Source organism: Pongo pygmaeus, chromosome 1 (assembly GCF_028885625.2).
Source record: "Pongo pygmaeus isolate AG05252 chromosome 1, NHGRI_mPonPyg2-v2.0_pri, whole genome shotgun sequence".
Lineage (NCBI taxonomy): Eukaryota > Metazoa > Chordata > Mammalia > Primates > Hominidae > Pongo > Pongo pygmaeus.
In genome coordinates this window covers 228556590-228574237 of record NC_072373.2, presented here as the reverse complement: position 1 = coordinate 228574237, position 17648 = coordinate 228556590, and the positions used below count along the sequence as shown (strand labels likewise).

Below are 17648 nucleotides of genomic sequence, written 5' to 3'. Positions count from 1 at the left end.
GGCCCTGTCCCAGCTCTGGCAGGGCGGCCCCCCACGTCCTGGCCTGCAGCCAGGGGTCGCGGCCACAGCCCTGCACGGACCAGGGAAGGCCCAGGCCTGGGTGGGTCTTTCCGCAGGATCCTGGAATGTTGCTTAGGGGAGGGTGAGACCAGACGGGCAGTGACCTGTCTGGGAAAGCACCAGGGCCTGGCCGGACGTGGTGGATCACGCCTGTAATCCCAGCAGTTTGGGAGGCCGAGGCGGGAGGGTCACGAGGTCAGGAGATCGAGACCATCCTGGCTAACATGGTGAAACCCCATCTCTACTAAAAATACAAAAAATTAGCCTGGCATGGCGGTGGGTGCCGGTAGTCCCAGCTACTCAGGAGGCTGAGGCAGGAGAATGGCGTGAACCCGGGAGGCGGAGCTTGCAGTGAGCCGAGATCTCACTGTTGCACTCCAGCCTGGGTGACAGAGCCAGACTCAAAAAAAACCAAAAAACAAAAAACAAAAAGGAAAGCACTAGGCCCTGCGGAAGTCCCCGTGGTGACAGTCACGTCCTGGCCCCGTGGGCGGGTGTGGGGGAGGGACCGCAGGGAGGCCGAAGTCCTTGTTTTTTCCTGCAGCCGGGCGTGGGCAGGACCTGAGCAGCCTGAAGCCGCGAGTCACTGCCACTGCTCCTTCTGTGCCCGGTGCAGCCCCAGCTCAGGGGGTCTGGGCCGCCTCTGATCCCATGCCCCCACTTCACACTCGGGGTTCTGGCTCCCCCGCTGTGAGCCTGTCTCTCCTCCGTGGGATGGGCCAGTCTGGGCAGCCATCCCTGTGCCCACTGCCAGGCATACAGCAGGTGCCTCATAAATGTGGGCTGAACAGAGCCTGCCCCTGGGCCCCCCAACTTCCAGACAGAAAGTAGGTGCTTCATAAATGCGGCCCGAACAGAACCTACCCTGGGGGCCTCCACTTCCCTTTGATGGGGGCAGAGACCCTCTGCCGGGCAGCGGCCACCCAGTGCCTGGGACAGGTGCCCCCTTCTCCCATCCTGGCCTATCTTGGGGCGTCTGAGGGAGGGCGGGGCTGTGCCCCCCCACTTCACACTCGAGGGTCTGGCTTCCCCGCTGTGAGCCTGTCTCTCCTCCGTGGGAGGAGCCGCACCGTCGTGTTCACTTTCCGTGATGACCGTTGAGTGAGAAAAGATGACGGCGGCTCCTGCGTTTAAAAAGGAACCGTCCACGTAACTGCCGCAGGCAGGCCCCGTGCTCGGGCAGTGAGGCTTCGGCCCTGAGAAGGCCCCGACCCCACAGGCCTGGCCCTGGCTGAGAGGGAGTTGGAGTCCCCCGCCTGGGGCAGCCCCTCTGCACCCTGGGTGGTGGAGCGGGAGCTTGGCTGCAGGCGGGGCTTTCCTCCCAGCTCTGGGAGCCACTTCGCTGCAAACGCTGTGACTGCAACCTCTGCCACCCAGGTTCATGCGATTATCCCGCCTCAGCCTCCCGAGTAGCTGGGATTACAAGGCACCCGACACCATGCCCAGTTAATTTTTGTATTCTTCCTAGAGACGGGGTTTCACCATGTTAGTCAGGATGGTCTCAAACTCCTGATCTCAAGTGATCCGCACACCTCCACCTCCCAAAGTGCTGGGATTACAGGCGCGAGCCACCGTGCTCGGCCTAGGTGACTTTTCATAGTGAGATAGCGCACAGCATGGTGAGCAGCGTGGCAGAGGACCTGTGTGCAGGGCCCTGTCTCCCGCCGGGGACCCGTTCATCTGGGAAACCTCCACTGCAGGACAGGGATGCTGTGTCGTCAGGACACAGGGCCTCTCCAGGGCACCCGGGCCTCCTCTGAGCCTCTTTGAACTCCAGGACAGGGATGCCGTGTCATCAGGACGCAGGGCCTCTCCAGGGCACCCAGGCCTCCTCTGAGCCTCTTTACACTGTTTGGCTGCGTGCTTTCTTCTCTGTGGCAAAAGGTACATGACGTTTTATTGACTAATTCAGCCATTGGCAAGTGTGCAAATCAGTGGCTTTAGTCCATTCGCAATGCAGCTGGACCCCACCCTTTCCTGATTCCCGCAGGCCAGGGCTGAGGGCGGGGAGGGACCTGTGCAGCAGCCTGAGACCGGCTGTCCAATGGCAGAGCTCCCTTCTGGGAAAGCCATGGGTCCCCTGGGGCCCCACGCTGGAACCCCAGCAATGGTGGTTCACATGTCTCTCCATCTCACTTCCCGTGCAAAAGCGACACAGGTGGTTACAAACCCAAACAATGCAGACGTGGAGGAGAGAGAAAGTGAAAGTGGTTTGTGGTTTCCCAGCCCCTCCAGCCACCCTCTGGGGACACCGGCCTGGCGTTCTTCAGACACAAGCACTCCCTGCAGCCAGGAAGAGGAAGAGGCAGCTGGGTCTTGGGGGCAGAGGGACCACCCTGTGAGGACATAGGGAGCACGTGCCATCTGCAGGCCCAGGAGGGAACCAACCCCACCTGCCCCTGCATCTTGGACTTCCAGTCCCCAGAACCATGACAACATTGCGTTTCCATTTCTTGAGCCCCCAAGTCTGTGGCCCTTTGCTTTGTTTTGACACCCCAGCAACATGAGCCCCTTCCCAACCCCTCCCCAGCCCTGGCCCCATCATCCCTGACCTCACTGTCCCTGCACGTTAGATCTGCCTGTCCCAGAATTTCACCTGAATCACAAAGCGTGGCGCCTCGGGGCCTGGCTCCCTTCACGGGGCCTGATGTCTGCACATTCATCCACCATGCAGTGTGTGTCCACGGTTCATTTTGTGTTGCCACGTAGCATCTCATTGTGTGGCCGTAGCCCAGTGTGTTCATCCGTTCACCTGCTGGTGGGTGTTGCAGTGGTTTCAGCTCTTGGTTATCACAGAGGAAGTGAGTGTGAACTTCCGCACACACGTTTTACTGAGGACAACTCCTTCCATTTCACTTGGTTACTAGGAGTGGAGTTGCCGGGTCCTAGGGAAGGTGTGTGTTTCTCTCTCAAAGAATTTGCCAAACCGATGTCCAAAGTTGTACCATTTCAGGCTCCTGCCTGAAATCACGCTGTAATTGTCATTTCAGGGTCCATGTCTGACAACTCCACCGTGGCTGCCCTTCTGGGCCTGTTGCTGCTGACTCACATTCCCACGGCCACCTTTCCCTGTGTCTGGACGTAGCAGCAATTTCTCGTTGGATGTGGACATTGTGTTGTGAGGGCTTTGATCACCTGGCATTTTTGTTGGGTTGCTTTTGGCCTTCCTTTAAAGGACTCTGCGCTGTGTTCTGCGTGGAGTTCAGCTCCTTGCTCTTCACTTTGGTCTTCCTGTGGCTGGTTCTGAAGCCTCTTAGAGCAGGTCCAGCCCAGCCTTTCCTGCAGGAAGAGTCCAGCCCGGCTCCCAGGACGGGCCCTGCTGGGTGGCTGCCGACAGCCCAGGATCCTCCAGGACTCTGCCCCTGGCGGTCGGAACTCCTGTCTCCCACCTGTGAGTCCCAGGGGCCGGGGGTCCACAGCCCCCTAGGGTCCCACCCATGCTGAAGAGTCCACCTTCCACATGCATGGCGCCCGACTCCGGAGGCCTCAGAGACCCTCAGGCAGCCTTCTGGAGCTTTCTGTCTGTGCAGTTCCCTCCTTTCCGGAGCTCTGCCTGCCAGGTCCCTCTGCGGATGCCTCCCTGAGCCCTGACCTCCTTCTCCTCAGCCCCCCAGGACTGCTGGACCTGCCTGGACGCCCACACCTGCTCGACCATCCTGAATGGGCCTCCACCCCAGGGCTGGGGTGACCCTGGCTGAAAACAGTTCATCCTCAGTTTCAGTCTCGAGCTTTCGTGGCATGAGGGAAACTGCTGGCCGTGTTACTCCACAGCGGCTGGAACAGACAGGACCAGCTCCCTTCAGAGGGGCACTTTGGTTGGTTCCAGAATTCTCCTTTGCTATGAAGGCTGCCGGGCACATCCCACACTGGCCACCCTCCACCTCGCATGTGCGTTTATCGATGAAACGCCCCAGTAGGACCTCCTGGATCAAAACACTTAGTATTGACCTGGAACCTGCCTCTGAGAATGCCGTGCGCTCCCGCCTGGCACCCTGCTCCTCCTCCGCCGGCCGCCCCGCACATGCTCCGCTGCCTCTCTGGGCCGGCTCAGCCGTTTCATGTTCCTGTGTGTGCACTGAGACGTCCACCCTGGCACGCTTCTTCCCCTCGGCAGGTGGTCCCCATGCTGTGCCTGCCCAGCTCGGAGCCCAGAGGCCCCCGCAGCTCCCCACACCTTCATGGTGCAGTGACCTGAGGCCTCCCCGTGGCTCAGTCCCTTTCCCAGGGTCAGGGGTCCATTTATTGAACCAGGACAGGAGGTGCCTTCCCCCTGAGCTCTGTCCCTGCTGAACCTGGAAGGCAGCGCCCAGTGGCGGCTCAGACCCCCAGAGCCTCTTCTGAGGTCCGACACTCCTCTGCTGCCCCCAGGGAGACCCCCTGGCCCGGCCCCCAGCTCTCGGTGCCTCGGTTTCCTCACCCGGAAGGTGGGGATGTTGAAGGTGCCTGGGTTGTGGCTGTGCACTAACCTAGGGTGACTGTGAGCTTCGAGAGCTCGAATGTCTGGAAGGAAGGGTGTGAGCTGGGTGGGTGTGAGTGTGCTGATCATGGACGCAGAGCGTGGGGCCCCTTGGAGGGCTGGAACCCAGGTGGGGGATGCCCGGGTGGTGGGACAGAGCGGGGCTGGAGGAGAGGGACTGAGGAATGTTCCGGCCACAGAGACCCCAAGCCCATAGGAGGTCAGGAGTTGGTCACACGGGAGGTGAGGTGGGGAGCAGAGCTGGGGCCCAGGGTCCTGATTTGGGGTGAGAGGAGACGCCATCCCCGAGGCAGAAAGACGGTCAGGGGAGGGGAGGGGAGGGGAAAGCAGACAGAGCCGGAGGCGGGGAGATCCCAGGGCCGGGAGTGTCAGGGGCAGGCACTTGAGCCAGAGGCACCCTGAGGTTTCCCAGCAGGCAACTAATATCCTGGCCTGCAGCGTGGAGGAACCGGGGCTGGGCCGGAGACCTGGGGACGCCTGGGGCCGCCCCGATTCCCAGCAGACGCCTCACCCTCTGGGAAGCCCCAGCTGCCCCAGATCCCTCCCACAATGCTCTGACCACCCTCAACCCCCAAGTTCTCTCCCTTCTGTCCCCAGGCCCGAGGCCTTGGAGCTGCCCCCGCCCTGGGCCATGAGAGCTGGACACAGAGTCCTCCAGGTTCCACGGGCCTCCTGCACCGCCGCCTGCTCCGCCCTCCTGCCCTCCCCGGCAGCCTCGCCTGTGAGGGCTGCCCACCTGGGTGACCCCGGAGCCTCCTCTTCACGCCTCTGTCTGCTCTGCACACCGTCCAACCAGCCTGACAGCTGTCCAAAGCCTCCAGAGCACAGAACGGGCCTGGTGTCTGCACCCCCCTCTCGGGGTGGGCCACGGCCGGGTCTGTGTCCCGTCCCCTCCCCACTCACCAGCGTTGGACCCCAGCTTCCCTCTGCAGCAGCACTCAACTCACGCACTTTCTCAGAGACGCACAGCCCACCTCGCCCCTGCAGGTTCCTCTTCATTCCTCAGAGCCCCCCATGGCCTGGGCAGTCCATCCTGAGTGTCCGCACCACACGACTGTAGACGTTTGGCTTCTGGACTCAAATCCTTCACCAGATCGTGACCAGGAGGGCAATGACCAGGCCTCGGCCTCAGCCCCCTGCCTGGCCTGCACCGGCACAGCATTGGATCTGGGGAGTCCCCGCGACAGGAGGCATGGGGCTTGGGGGGCTCACCTGCCTCCCTCTCCCTACTGGTAATGGTGGGCCCCGGGATGGGGGCAGTGATATCCTGTGGGCAACCGCATTGGTGGGGATGGCTGGGGGCTGGGGGGGGGCCTTGTCTCCTGCCTCCTTGGGCTGCCTAATTTCCTTCCTGATTACCCTGGTGTCCTGCACGGGGCCTGGTGGTGCTGGTGCCGGGAGAGGCCACGCTGAATGGATGAAGGAGTGAGTGCTGTACTTAGCGGGGGGCGCTGAGCACTGGCTCGGGAGCCCAGGACATTTCCCCCTGCTGCCCGGGAGCTAACACCCTGGACCCCTGGAGTCTGCATTCTGTGAGAGCAGGCAGACCACAGAGAATGGAGAAAAGGGACAGAGGGCCGAGGCGGGCAGACACAAGGAGCAGGGAGCGGGGACAGGGCTTACTCAGTAATCAGAGAAGACCTCAAGGAAGAGGTGACATTTCAGCAAAGACCGGGCACTGTCTGTGCTCTCGGTGGGGCAGACGGGCTCCCTTCAGCCCCCCTTGAGGCCTGGCACCTGGGACCCTACGTCAGGCTTGGGGCCTTGGTGTGGGAGGCTGAAGTCGGGATAGGAGGGGCACAGAGGAAGGGGCAGGAGGGGCCGAGTCTCACTGATGCCTGTGTTAGTCTTGTCTCTTGCCATGCCTCAGTTTCCCTCCTGCCCAGGGTGGGGTGGATGAGATGACTCTTGAGGACGTATCTGAGAAAGTGGGGTTGGAGGCCTGTACCAGCAGGTGTAGGCGTTGTGTCTGCTCTTGGAGGTTGGGCGTTCTTGGGCAGTTGGTGAGGGAATGTGCTGTCCCTGTACCCTGGAGCTCCCATGCACTCCTGGGGCACCCGGGAGTGGAGGATGCAAGGGGCCCCCTTCTTCTTCCTTGGAAGACCCATGTGGCTCTGCATGTGGGGGGCATTCCTGGCAGGGGGCACTGAGGGCCAGGATGTGAGTGCACCAGGGAAACAGCAGATGGGGCTCCTCTCCCAGGCTCCAGCTGTGGGGCGGGAGTCCATGCTCCTGCATGTCTCTTGGGGGCTTTTCCTCCACTGGGTGCCATCTGGTCCCCCACCCTGCCTCAGAGTATTGGGGTCTGGGCTTGTCCACCCTGGATGGTGGCCAGGAGTGCACCTGCCTCTGGAGCTCGGGACGCTTGGCCCCACAGGATGGTGCCACACACCACAGCCTGCCTAACTTCACCCCTGCCTGCTCCCTCTCCAGTGCCGGCCTGCAGGGCTGCACACTTTCTAGTAGGGCTGCAGGTCCCCAGGTTCCTGCCACAGCTTCCTGTGGCTGGCCACCCTGCCAACTCTCCTGCAGGTGAGGGTGGGCACGATCCCCAAGGTCCTTTCCACCAGATGCCACTGAGTCCCCCAGGGCCCAGGGCTGGACCCTGGAGGGGGTCACCTGGCTGAAGTCAGGACCAGGAGGGGCAGGGGGCAGTCCTGGGCCAGGCGTCGGCAGATCGGCTTGCTGGAGGTGGGGGTTCCTGGTGTGGAGGGGGCGGTGCCAGAGGGGGTGACCGGGACCTGTTCTGGGCAAGCACAGGCGGCGCGTGACAGACCTGGGCTTCCATTGGCTGCACCACGTCCAGCAGTAGGAAGGGGCCACGGGGGCACTGGTGCCCTCACGTGGGTCACGGGGTTCCATGTGATGCGGGGAGCAAGGCTGTCACGAGGGACTCACTGGTGCCTGCCTTGGGGCTCCAGGGCTATGGGCTGTCTCCATCCAGAGGTCTCCCCACCACCAGGCTCTGTGGGGCAGGGAAGCCCAGTGGGGTGCAGGGAGCAGGGTCAGGGCAGGGTCCACAGGGAGACCGGGCGAGGCTGGCAGCCTTCCCAGTCCAAGCAGCGTCTCTGCAGGGGGAGCAAGAGCTGCCCTTCCACCCCTCCCAGGGGACGGGTGGGGGCGCTCTGGGCTTTTCCCACCCCCTCACACAGGGACACAGGCCTGGTGGGCCTGTGACTGAAACTGGCCAGACCGCAATCTGGCGGTTTTATTTGGAAGGGAAGTTTACCCTGTTCAGCAGAAGCTGAGATGGGAACAGGAAACCCACAGGGCCCCTTTATTCGGCAAAAATGTCAGTCAGCGCCACGGGGAGCAGCCAAGGGTCCTTGAGTGTGTGAGTGAGGTGGGGAAACACAGATGGACTTTGGGGGGGCTCCCCCTTCTACAGGAAACCCAGAGTGGACTGGAACGGTGCGGGGGAGAACTCGCCCCTCCCATCAGGCGCCTCCTTCACGCCGGCCCTTCCCCTCGGCTTTGCCTGGACAACTCCTGCCTCCCGCAGGGCCCACCTGTGTCCCCCAGTGCCGCTCCACCCAGCAGGCCTGAGCCCCTCTCTGCTCCCAGACACCCCCTGCTGCCCACTCTCCTGCTACGCGGGTTGTCACACCGAGGCGGATTCTCTTTCTCTTTCTCTTTCTCTTCTGGCCGACAGCCGCAGCAATGGCGCTGAGTTCCTCTGCTGGAGTTCGTCCTGCTAACTGGGTTCCTGAGCTGCCGGTCTGACCCTGAGGCATGGAGCCTCCTGGAGACTGGGGGCCTCCTCCCTGGAGATCCGCCCCCAAAACCGACGTCTTGAGGCTGGTGAGCCCCTGAGCCTCCTCCCCGTCTGCTCGCAGATCCCAGTTCTGACCCCAGGGCCTCCCAGAGATCTCTTGCCCATGGCCCTGTCCTGGCCATGGCTGGCTCCTGTGTCCAGCCTGTCCCCTGCTGCCCGGGGCTCTCAGGTCCACCCAGACCCCCAGCACTGGGCTCACTACAGTGGGGTGAGCAGCAGAGCCACAGCCCTATCCAGCAGACCTCCTCCTGTGTGTGTCCCCCACTCACCACTCCATCCATGGGCAGCTGGTGAGCCCCCATTTGGCCGGATGTGGGCACTTCTGGGGGCTGGGTGTCTCTGGGCGTCTCTGGGCGGGGCTCTGGAGCAGGTGACCCAACTCTCCGGCAGCCCTGACCTTGGTGACAGGTGATAAGATCAGTGTGCAGCAGGGGGCTGGACCCGGGTGGGCAGGGTGGGGACACTCTCTGTGCTCATGTGGCACTCCTGCCTGTCTAGCCACTTTCCCCATCAGGGGCCCCCGACTGCCCATCAGCCAGCCCAGAAACGAGGCCACGGCAGAGCCACCCTCCCCGATGTGGCCCTGATCAGCCTGTCACCCACTGTCTGGCTTGTGAGCCCCTGGGGCCCATCCCTGGCTGCCCCTGCTGGCTCTTCAGGGGTCAGCAGGTCCAGCCTAGGCCAGCAGGGGGGCCGGCAGGTTGTCCGCCCAGTGGGCTCAAGGCTCCCAGGTGTGGGGTGTGGGGTCCCTGGCGAGGGCAGAGTGCCAGTTCCCAGGGCTCCAGGCTGCCAGGCAGGGTCATCACGGCTAGGGGAGAGGCAGTCCCTACCCGGTCCCGGGCTCCAGCGGTCGTCAAGGTTGTTCCATGAGCCTGGCCTGGGGCCCACTTCTGTCCTCTCTACCAGGCACTGCCGCTCCTCCCCATTGCACAGAGGGAGACTCAGGCTGTGGGGCCAAGCCTGGCAGAGCCCACGGGGCAGCCAGGGCATCTCCCAACGCCTATGCTGACCCCCTTAGGTGCTGTATCTCACCTTCCTGGGAGCCCCCTGCTACGCCCCAGCTCTGCCCTCCTGCAAAGAGGACGAGTACCCAGTGGGCTCCGAGTGCTGCCCCAAATGCAGTCCAGGTAGGTGCAGCCCTTGGCGGGCCGGCTCCGTGGGCCGAGGGCAGACACTCTTGCCCCCTCCTGCCCCGGACACCCCTGTGTTCTCTGCTCCCACAGCCATGGGTGTGATGAAGCCCTGGGCCCATGTGCGCAGACAGTGAGGGCAGGACCCCCAGGCCAGCAGCTTGGACTCTTCACCCTGGGGGACCCTCACAGCCACACTGCACAAGGGGTGGGTCTGAGAGACGTGGCTGGCCCACCGTGGCCAGAAACATGGGCTCAGGGGGCACATACCAGAGCCGGGCCAGGTGTCCCAGGAGGCCCCACGTGCTTCCAGAACTTTCCAATTTTCCCCAGAGCAGCTCTGCTCATGGCTGATGGGGCTGCTGTGTCCCGCGGGGCTCATGGGCCATTTGAGTCCCCTTAGCTGAGGTCTCCCTGCTTGGGCTCTGAGTGCAGGCGGAGTGATGGGTGGGCTCCCGAAGGGACCTCCCGCAGACTTGCGAAGTTCCCACTCTCTGGGCGGCAGGTTACCGTGTGAAGCAGGCCTGCGGGGAGCTGACGGGCACAGTGTGTGAACCCTGCCCTCCGGGGACCTACATCGCCCACCTCAATGGCCTGAGCAAGTGTCTGCAATGCCAAATGTGTGACCCAGGTAAGAGGCCGGCACAGCCTCCGCCCGGGCAGCCTGCATGCCCCCACACCCTGCACCCTCTTTCCATGGCCACAGTGCCCCAGGAAGGCCCCGGCTGCCCCAGGCCAGGTCCCCACCCCATCTCCATGGGTGCACCCTGCAGGGGACGTCAGCCTCCGGCCCCCGTCCACCTCTGTCTCACCTCTCACTTTGTCACGTGGGCCTTCCTGAGCTTGGCGACTGACCATTCGCCCTCGTCCTTGGCTCCTCTGGTGCCCTGGGTGGGTGCCCAGACCTCTCCTGTGCCCACATCCCTAGCTGCAAAGTGGAGTAGGATGGTGCTGGGACTCTCCGGCCGGCACTGGGGCCTGCTGCTTCCCCACAGGGCTTCTTGTCCCTTTCTCCTCCAGATATTGGTTCCCCCTGTGACCTCAGGGGAAGAGGTCACCTGGAGGCTGGTGCCCACCTGAGTCCAGGCAGACAGAAAGGGGAGCCAGACCCAGAGGTGTGCCTTTGAGTCAGTCACTGAGCGCAGAGCCTGTCCATGCGGCCAATTGCTCTGTCCCCTCAGAGCCTCAAGCCAGGCTCAGCATGGCCAGTGCTCCCTGGGGCCAGGCAGGACTGCACCTGCAGGACAGGGCTGACGGCACACCTGGGGGCAGGGCCTGAGCCTACAGGGAGGCACAGGGCAGGTGGGCTAGCCATGAACAGAAGAGGAAGCTGGAGTGCTTTGGCGGTTCATGCATGTAGGCTGGGATTTGGGGCTCACACCTCAACCTGCATATGCCCAGTTCCATGCCCCCCTCTTGTGAAAGCACCTGTCTGATTGGGCTGAGGATGTGGGGGCACAGGTGGCAGGTGAGGCTGCCCTCAGGAGGGGCCCAGGCCCAGCTGGTACCCCCCCTCCACCAGTACCTGAAGAAGTGGGGCTCTCACCCTACCTGCCTCTGCCATTGGAATGGCCTGGTTTGCACAGATGGGAAGCCCATTTGAGGGGTGGGTGTCTGGGTGGGCACGTGGGGTGAGGACCTGCCTGAGGGACCCTGCCCTGGAACTGACCGTGCAAGCTCAGCGTCCTGCCCATCTGGGCAGAAGGCTGGTTTCTCCCATCAATGAAACCCTCCCAGGACCTTCCTGCAGGCCCTCGTCCCACACAGCTCTGCCGTCCCTTGGTGTCCCTTCCGGCCTCAGGTCCTCCATGCCGGGTACTTCCGGGCACCTCGATTGGCTGAGCCAGGGGTTCAGCCTGGCAGGGGGCCCTGGCAGCAGTCCTTGGCCTGTGGATGCTGTCCTGGCCTGTGGATGGTGTCCCGGCCTCCACGTACCCCTCTCAGCCCCTCCTCTTGGACCCCAGCCATGGGCCTGCGCGCGAGCCGGAACTGCTCCCGGACAGAGAATGCCGTGTGTGGCTGCAGCCCAGGCCACTTCTGCATCATCCAGGATGGGGACCACTGCGCCGCGTGCCGCGCTTACGCCACCTCTAGCCCGGGCCAGAGGGTGCAGAAGGGAGGTAAGCGGTGGGTGGCGGACACCCCTCCCATTTCCACCCTGGTCCCCAGTGCCCTGCTGTCCGGAGCCCCAGGTCTCCTCGACGGCATGGCCTGCCCAGGGGCCCTGGTGAGACAGAACCTTGGCCAGCCCCAGGCCCACCCACTTTAGCCCTGTCCTGGAAGCAGCCCAGTGGGGAACAGGCGATGGAGGCAGGGGAGGGGGCGGGGAAGGGCCACCCCAGGTTGCCCCACCTCGGTGTTCTGGGACTCCCCAGTCCCCAGGCCTCACTCTCGGGCCCCAGGTCTGGAGCCTGGGTTTGTGGGAGTGACCATAGTCAATACCACTGTTCAAGCTAAGTCTAGGAGGAGTAAGTGTCCAGCCCTGGCCTGCAGCTGGCCGGGCAGCACCCACAACACTGCAGGATGTGGACACAGAGGGACTCCCGGATTCATGAAATCCCAGCTACTCAAGGCCGGGACAGCCAGAGCCACCACCCCAGGCCTCACCTCTAAGACTCCGGACAGGGAGCCTGCCCCTCCCCGCCGGTCCTCCCATCACCCGCAGAGCACCCAGGTCTAGAAGCTCACAGACAAGCAGTCCCTAGCCGCCAGCCCCCTCCTGGCCTGGTGCCCTCAGCCCCCTCTGTCCACCCCTCTCTTCTCAGGCACCGAGAGTCAGGACACCCTGTGTCAGAACTGCCCCCCGGGGACCTTCTCTCCCAATGGGACCCTGGAGGAATGTCAGCACCAGACCAAGTAAGTGAACCTGGGGGAGGCCAAGCTCTGTGCCCTGGGGAGGGGGCTCCACGTTGCTTCCCTGGGAGATGACCGTCTTCTCCAGCAGAAAGGATTGAAGGTCCCACCCTGAGTGGCACCCTGGTCACATGCCTGCGACCAGGAGAGCTGCAGGGCTGAAGCCTGTGTGCCCCAGATAACCCCTTCCACGGGCCCAGACAAAGCCTTATCAGATCTGAGCTTCCTGGAGGCTCAGGATGGGCCTTCCCAGAAGCAGGCCCAGAGGGAGGCTGCCTCCAGAGCCCCTGTCCCCTGGGGCTGTGGGTGTCCCTGAATGTCAGGGCCATGAGAGGGCCCCCGGGCTTCAGGGGTTGGGGAAAGTGAGCACTCTGCTCTTTGTCCGCCTACGGGAGGACACCTTCAAATGCTGACCCTGGGCCCCTAACTGACCTGAGACTTCAGAGCTTCTTGGGAGGAGCTGGGGTCCCCCAGCGGAGCCTGGGATGGGGCAGGGGTGGCTGCTCCAGGGAGGGGGCGGTGGGGCCTTCCATCCTGCTCTGCCCTCCTCATCCTCTGGTCCCAGCTCAGTCCTGTCCGTCTCCAGCTCCAACCATTTCCGTCCCGACACTGGCTCTCCCTCTACCTTCTGTCCTTGTCTGCCACTGGTCTCCCGTGCTCTGGGGTCTCTGCACTGCTGGCTGCCTCCCGCTTCTCTCCCCTCTCCCTCTGCCATCCTGTCTCCCTTGCCCAGTCTCTCCTTGTTTCTCTTCTCCTTCTTCCTTCTCTCCACCTCCCCATAGCCGAGCTTGGAAAAGTCAAACAGACCTCTGAGGTCTCATCCTGGAGCTGCCACCAGCCCAACCTCCCTGGGACCTGTCTTCACTGCCTGGGGCCCTGGGAGCCAGGGATGCTCCCTTGGGCTGAGTGAACACCGGGCGCTGCACCTGCCGCTCCCACGTCCTCGGCCCCACTCCCGCAGGTGCAGCTGGCTGGTGACGAAGGCCGGACCTGGGACCAGTAGCTCCCACTGGGTATGGTGGTTTCTCTCAGGGAGCCTCGTCATCGTCATTGTTTGCTCCACACTTGGCCTAATCATATGTGTGAAAAGAAGAAAGCCAAGGGGTGAGCACACGGCAGCCCCATCAGGGCTCATGTCCCCAGCCGTCGCCTCTTGGAGCTCTGTCACCCCAAACCTGGGAGGTGGCCCCAGAGCTTTTCCGGGATCCGTGGCTCCTCCCAGGGCAGCCACTGCAGGCTGGGGCAGGTGGGCTTTCTGCTGTGGCCGGAGCCCAGATGTCAGCTGGCCTCCCTAGGGGAAAGGAAGGTGGGACCCCTGACCGTGGAGCCCTCAGCCACTCCTGCCCACACACTCCATGACCCTGTGCTCCTGCCTGCCCCCCGTGGGATGTGGGGAGCAGGACAGGCTCTGCTCAGCTGGGAGAGGCTCTGGGCTGAGGGTCAACAGCCGCCCTGCTGGGGACAAGGCTTTGTCCTCATTAAGGAGAGTAAGGCCATTCATTCATTCATTCATTCATTCCTCCACCTATCCGCCCTGGTCTGGGCACCTGTGCTGTCCCTGGCCTCCTGTGCCTGGCCTCTGGGGCACTGACCCAGCTGTGTGGACCCGGCTGTGGCCCTGGGAGCCCTGTGCACAGCCCCCGGGGATGCAGCTTCTAAGCATTGAGGTCCGAAGGGAAAGCCAGCCCCATCCTCCAGCCAGGCGGCAGCAAAGCCACCTGATCCTCACCCGGGGCCTCCAATGCGGGGAGGTCTCGGGGCCTCAGGCTCTAGGGTAGGCCGGGCAGCAGCTTAGTCTCACTCAACTGGGCACCTGCTGGTATGGTGGGCAGAGCCTCTCCACTGTGAAGTGCTTGTCCCCCTCCCATAGATGATGGTTGAATTAGGGTTAGTTATGCACTTCGGGGCCTCGGCTGGGGAGGTGGGCCGGGCGCCGCCAGTCCTATCACCCATGCTGGGCCTCCTGGGGGACAGGCTGGGCTAGCAGTCCCAACACAGGTGGCCTCCTCTGCTCTCAGAGAGGGTCAGTCCCTTGGGGACGGTCTCCCAGGGAGAAGCAGGAGTTGGTGCCCCCGTGCTGTGAGACCATTGCCATGAGCCTGTGTACCCTGATCAGACACTGCCCCTCCCTGACCTGTGTGTCTGTGTGTTGCAGGTGATATAGTCAAGGTGATCGTCTCCGTCCAGGTATTGATCCTCCTCCCCCTCCCCCCTCCCCCCTCCACCTTCCCCCCTCCCGTCTCCCCGCTGGGGCTGGTGTTTCTGGTGTACATGGTGGGGGCTCCCAGTTCTCTGAGGGTCCTGAGTCCTTCAAGTACAGCCACGGTAGCTCAGGAGAGAACCCACCTCCTCAAACTGAAAGCAGTAAAATGAACCCGAGAACCTGGAGTCCCAGGGGGGCCTGAGCAGGCAGGGTCTCCACGCTTCGTGTGCCCGCAGAGGAAAAGACAGGAGGCAGAAGGTGAGGCCACAGTCATCGAGGCCCTGCAGGCCCCTCCGGACGTCACCACGGTGGCTGTGGAGGAGACAGTACCCGCATTCACGGGGAGGAGCCCAAACCACTGACCCACAGACTCTGCACCCCGACGCCAGAGATACCTGGAGCGACGGCTGCTGAAAGAGGCTGTCCACCTGGCGGAACCACCGGAGCCCGGAGGCTTGGGGGCTCCGCCCTGGGCTGGCTTCCGTCTCCTCCAGTGGAGGGAGAGGTGGGGCCCCTGCTGGGGTGGAGCTGGGGACGCCACGTGCCATTCCCATGGGCCAGTGAGGGCCTGGGGCCTGTGCTCGGCTGTGGCCTGAGCTCCCCGGAGTCCTGAGGAAGAGCGCCAGTTGCCCCTCGCTCACAGACCACACACCCAGCACTCTTGGGCCAGCCCAGAGGGCCCTTCAGACCCCAGCTGTCTGCGTGTGTGACTATTGTGGCCTCAGCAGGACAGGCCCGGGCACTGCCTCACGGCCAAGGCTGGACTGGGTTGGCTACAGTGTGGTGTTAAGTGGATACCACATTTGAAGTGATTTTCTAAATTGGATTTGCATTTGGCTCCTGTTTTCTATTTGTCATGAAACAGTGTATTTGGGGAGATGCTGTGGGAGGATGTAAATATCTTGTTTCTCCTCAAACTGTCACCTCCCGGTGTTTCCTGCTGAACAAGGAGTTCCAGGATGGCTGCTGGGCTGTTCGGGGGACCCCTGCCCTCCTCCCATCATGCCTGGGGGTTCCCTCCACCCAGAGAGGAGCCCTGGCCGCCCCTTCATATCCCAACAGCTGAGCTCTCAGTGGGCTCTCCTGACCTCGGTGGCTCCGTCCGAGGCTATTGCTGTTGATTCTGATGCTCAAATGCTGTCAGATTTGCCCAGTAAAACCCCCGATCTGCATCTGACCTATACTTCCCAACTGTGTCCACTGAGAAATCCCAGTATCAGTGACGCCTGCTGTGCCCAGCCGTGTCCACCTGCTCCGGGTGCCCAGCCCTGTCCACCTGCTCCGGGTGCCCAGCCGTGTCCACCTGCTCCGGGTGCCCAGCCGTGTCCACCTGCTCCGGGTGCCCAGCCGTGTCCACCTGCTCCGGGTGCCCAGCCCTCTCCACCTGCTCCGGGTGCCCAGCCCTGTCCACCTGCTCCGGGTGCCCAGCCGTGTCCACCTGCTCCGGGTGCCCAGCCCTCTCCACCTGCTCCGGGTGCCCAGCCCTGTCCACCTGCTCCGGGTGCCCAGCCCTCTCCACCTGCTCCGGGTGCCCAGCCCTCTCCACCTGCTCCGGGTGCCCAGCCCTGTCCACCTGCTCCGGGTGCCCAGCCGTGTCCACCTGCTCCGGGTGCCCAGCCGTGTCCACCTGCTCCGGGTGCCCAGCCCTGTCCACCTGCTCCGGGTGCCCAGCCCTCTCCACCTGCTCCGGGTGCCCAGCCGTGTCCACCTGCTCCGGGTGCCCAGCCCTGTCCACCTGCTCTGGGTGCCCAGCCGTGTCCACCTGCTCCGGGTGCCCAGCTCTCTCCACCTGCTCCGGGTGCCCAGCCGTGTCCACCTGCTTCGGGTGCCCAGCCCTCTCCACCTGCTCCGGGTGCCCAGCCCTCTCCACCTGCTCCGGGTGCCCAGCTCTCTCCACCTGCTCTGGGTGCCCAGCCCTCTCCACCTGCTCCGGGAACCCGCCAGGCCCAGGTCCCGCTGGCAGGGGCTTCACCAGGCCTCTGAGCCACACATTCATTTAATGCTCAGGACGAGGCCCCTGTCCCCACATCTGGAGGTAGACCCTGCTGCCGTGCCATGAGGATGGAGGCCACACAGCCCCTCCGAGCATGCCCGCTCCACCCCGCCCTGCCCCCTCTCCTTTCTTTGTCACCTTCTGCCTCCAGCAGAGCCCCCAGGCTGAGCCACCCACCCCAACTGCTCTCCTGTCACCCCTTGTCCTGTGGAAGCTCTGGCTCAGCGTCCTGGGGTGTGGAGAGGCCCATGCAGGCCAGGTGGAGCCCTGGGCCCCTAGAAAGCAGCACTTCTGGCTGCCCCACCCCGTGTCGCCCTCTCCCCAACCGGAGGCGTGGTCTCCAGGGACCGCGGGCCTCCCTGCGCACGGACCGGCTCCTGACCACCGTCCAGGATCATTGCCAGGGCAGCTTTTCAGAGGCTGACCCCATAGACCCGGCTGCCCCCCAGTGCTAGATGGGAGCCAAGCACAGCCTGCCCTTCTGCCCACAGCCCCGGGGGCAGGCGGGAGCATGGGGCCATGGAGTGAGCGGGCAGGGGTGGCAGAGGGCTCCCTGGTCAGGGGCCCCAACTTCCCTTCCCCCATGGGGGCCACCTGACATCTGGGCTCTGGGCACAGCGGGAAGCCCACCTGCCCCGGCCTGTAGCTCCTCCTCCTGGGAGAAGCCACGGATCCCGGAAAAGCTCTGGGGCCACCCCCCAGGTTTGGGGGGACAGAGCTCCGAGAGACGACGGCTAGGGACACGAGCCCTGATGGGGCCGCTGTGTGTTCACCCCTTGACTTTCTTCTTTTCATGCACGAGATTAGGCCAAGTGTGGAGAAAACAATAACGTTGATGATGAGGCTCCCTGAGAGAAACCCCCATATCCAGTGGGAGCTGCTGGTCCCAGGTCCAGCCTCCGTCACCAGCCACCTGCTGCATCTGCGGGAGTGGGGCCGAGGACATGGGAGCGGCAGGTGCAGCCCCTGGTGCTCACTCAGCCCCAGGGAGTGTCCCTGGCTCCCAGGGCTCTGGATGGTGAAGGCAGGTCCCGGGGGAAGGCTGGGTTAGTGGCATCTCCGGGATGAGACCTCAGAGGTCTGTGTGACTTTTCCAAGCCCGGCTATGGGGAGGTGGGGGGAAGGAAGGAGGAGGAGAGAAACAAGGAGAGGCTGGG

The 17648-nt window shown here is 63.6% G+C and overlaps 1 protein-coding gene across 7 annotated transcripts; it reads left to right on the top strand.

Moving 5' to 3' along the window:
* The first annotated feature begins 4971 nt into the window (after window positions 1–4971).
* Window positions 4972–15334, top strand: TNFRSF14 (TNF receptor superfamily member 14). 7 transcript variants are annotated; one of them, XM_054443732.2, is made up of 9 exons: window positions 4972–5769; window positions 8190–8338; window positions 9331–9439; window positions 9948–10073; window positions 11407–11562; window positions 12208–12298; window positions 13257–13399; window positions 14451–14482; window positions 14735–15334. In XM_054443732.2, the coding sequence occupies exons 2-9, from the start codon at window positions 8270–8272 to the stop codon at window positions 14858–14860; spliced, it is 852 nt and encodes a 283-aa protein (XP_054299707.1). In that variant the 5' UTR covers window positions 4972–5769; window positions 8190–8269; the 3' UTR covers window positions 14861–15334. The 7 variants fall into 7 exon arrangements, with proteins under 7 accessions (XP_054299707.1, XP_054299715.1, XP_063516304.1 ...); XM_063660234.1 differs by lacking the exon at window positions 4972–5769 and adding an exon at window positions 7329–7483; XM_054443749.2 differs by lacking the exon at window positions 4972–5769 and adding an exon at window positions 7483–7871.
* Window positions 15335–17648: the final 2314 nt, after the last annotated feature.

Excerpts from the sequence above, each read along its gene's own strand:
- TNFRSF14 (XM_063660229.1), top strand. The coding sequence starts at position 8,270 with ATGGAGCCTCCTGGAGACTGGGGGCCTCCTCCCTGGAGATCCGCCCCC. Across the intron at positions 12,299-13,256 it reads GAATGTCAGCACCAGACCAA|GTGCAGCTGGCTGGTGACGA; the intron begins GTAAGTGAACCT and ends CCACTCCCGCAG. Across the intron at positions 13,400-14,450 it reads GAAAAGAAGAAAGCCAAGGG|GTGATATAGTCAAGGTGATC; the intron begins GTGAGCACACGG and ends TGTGTGTTGCAG.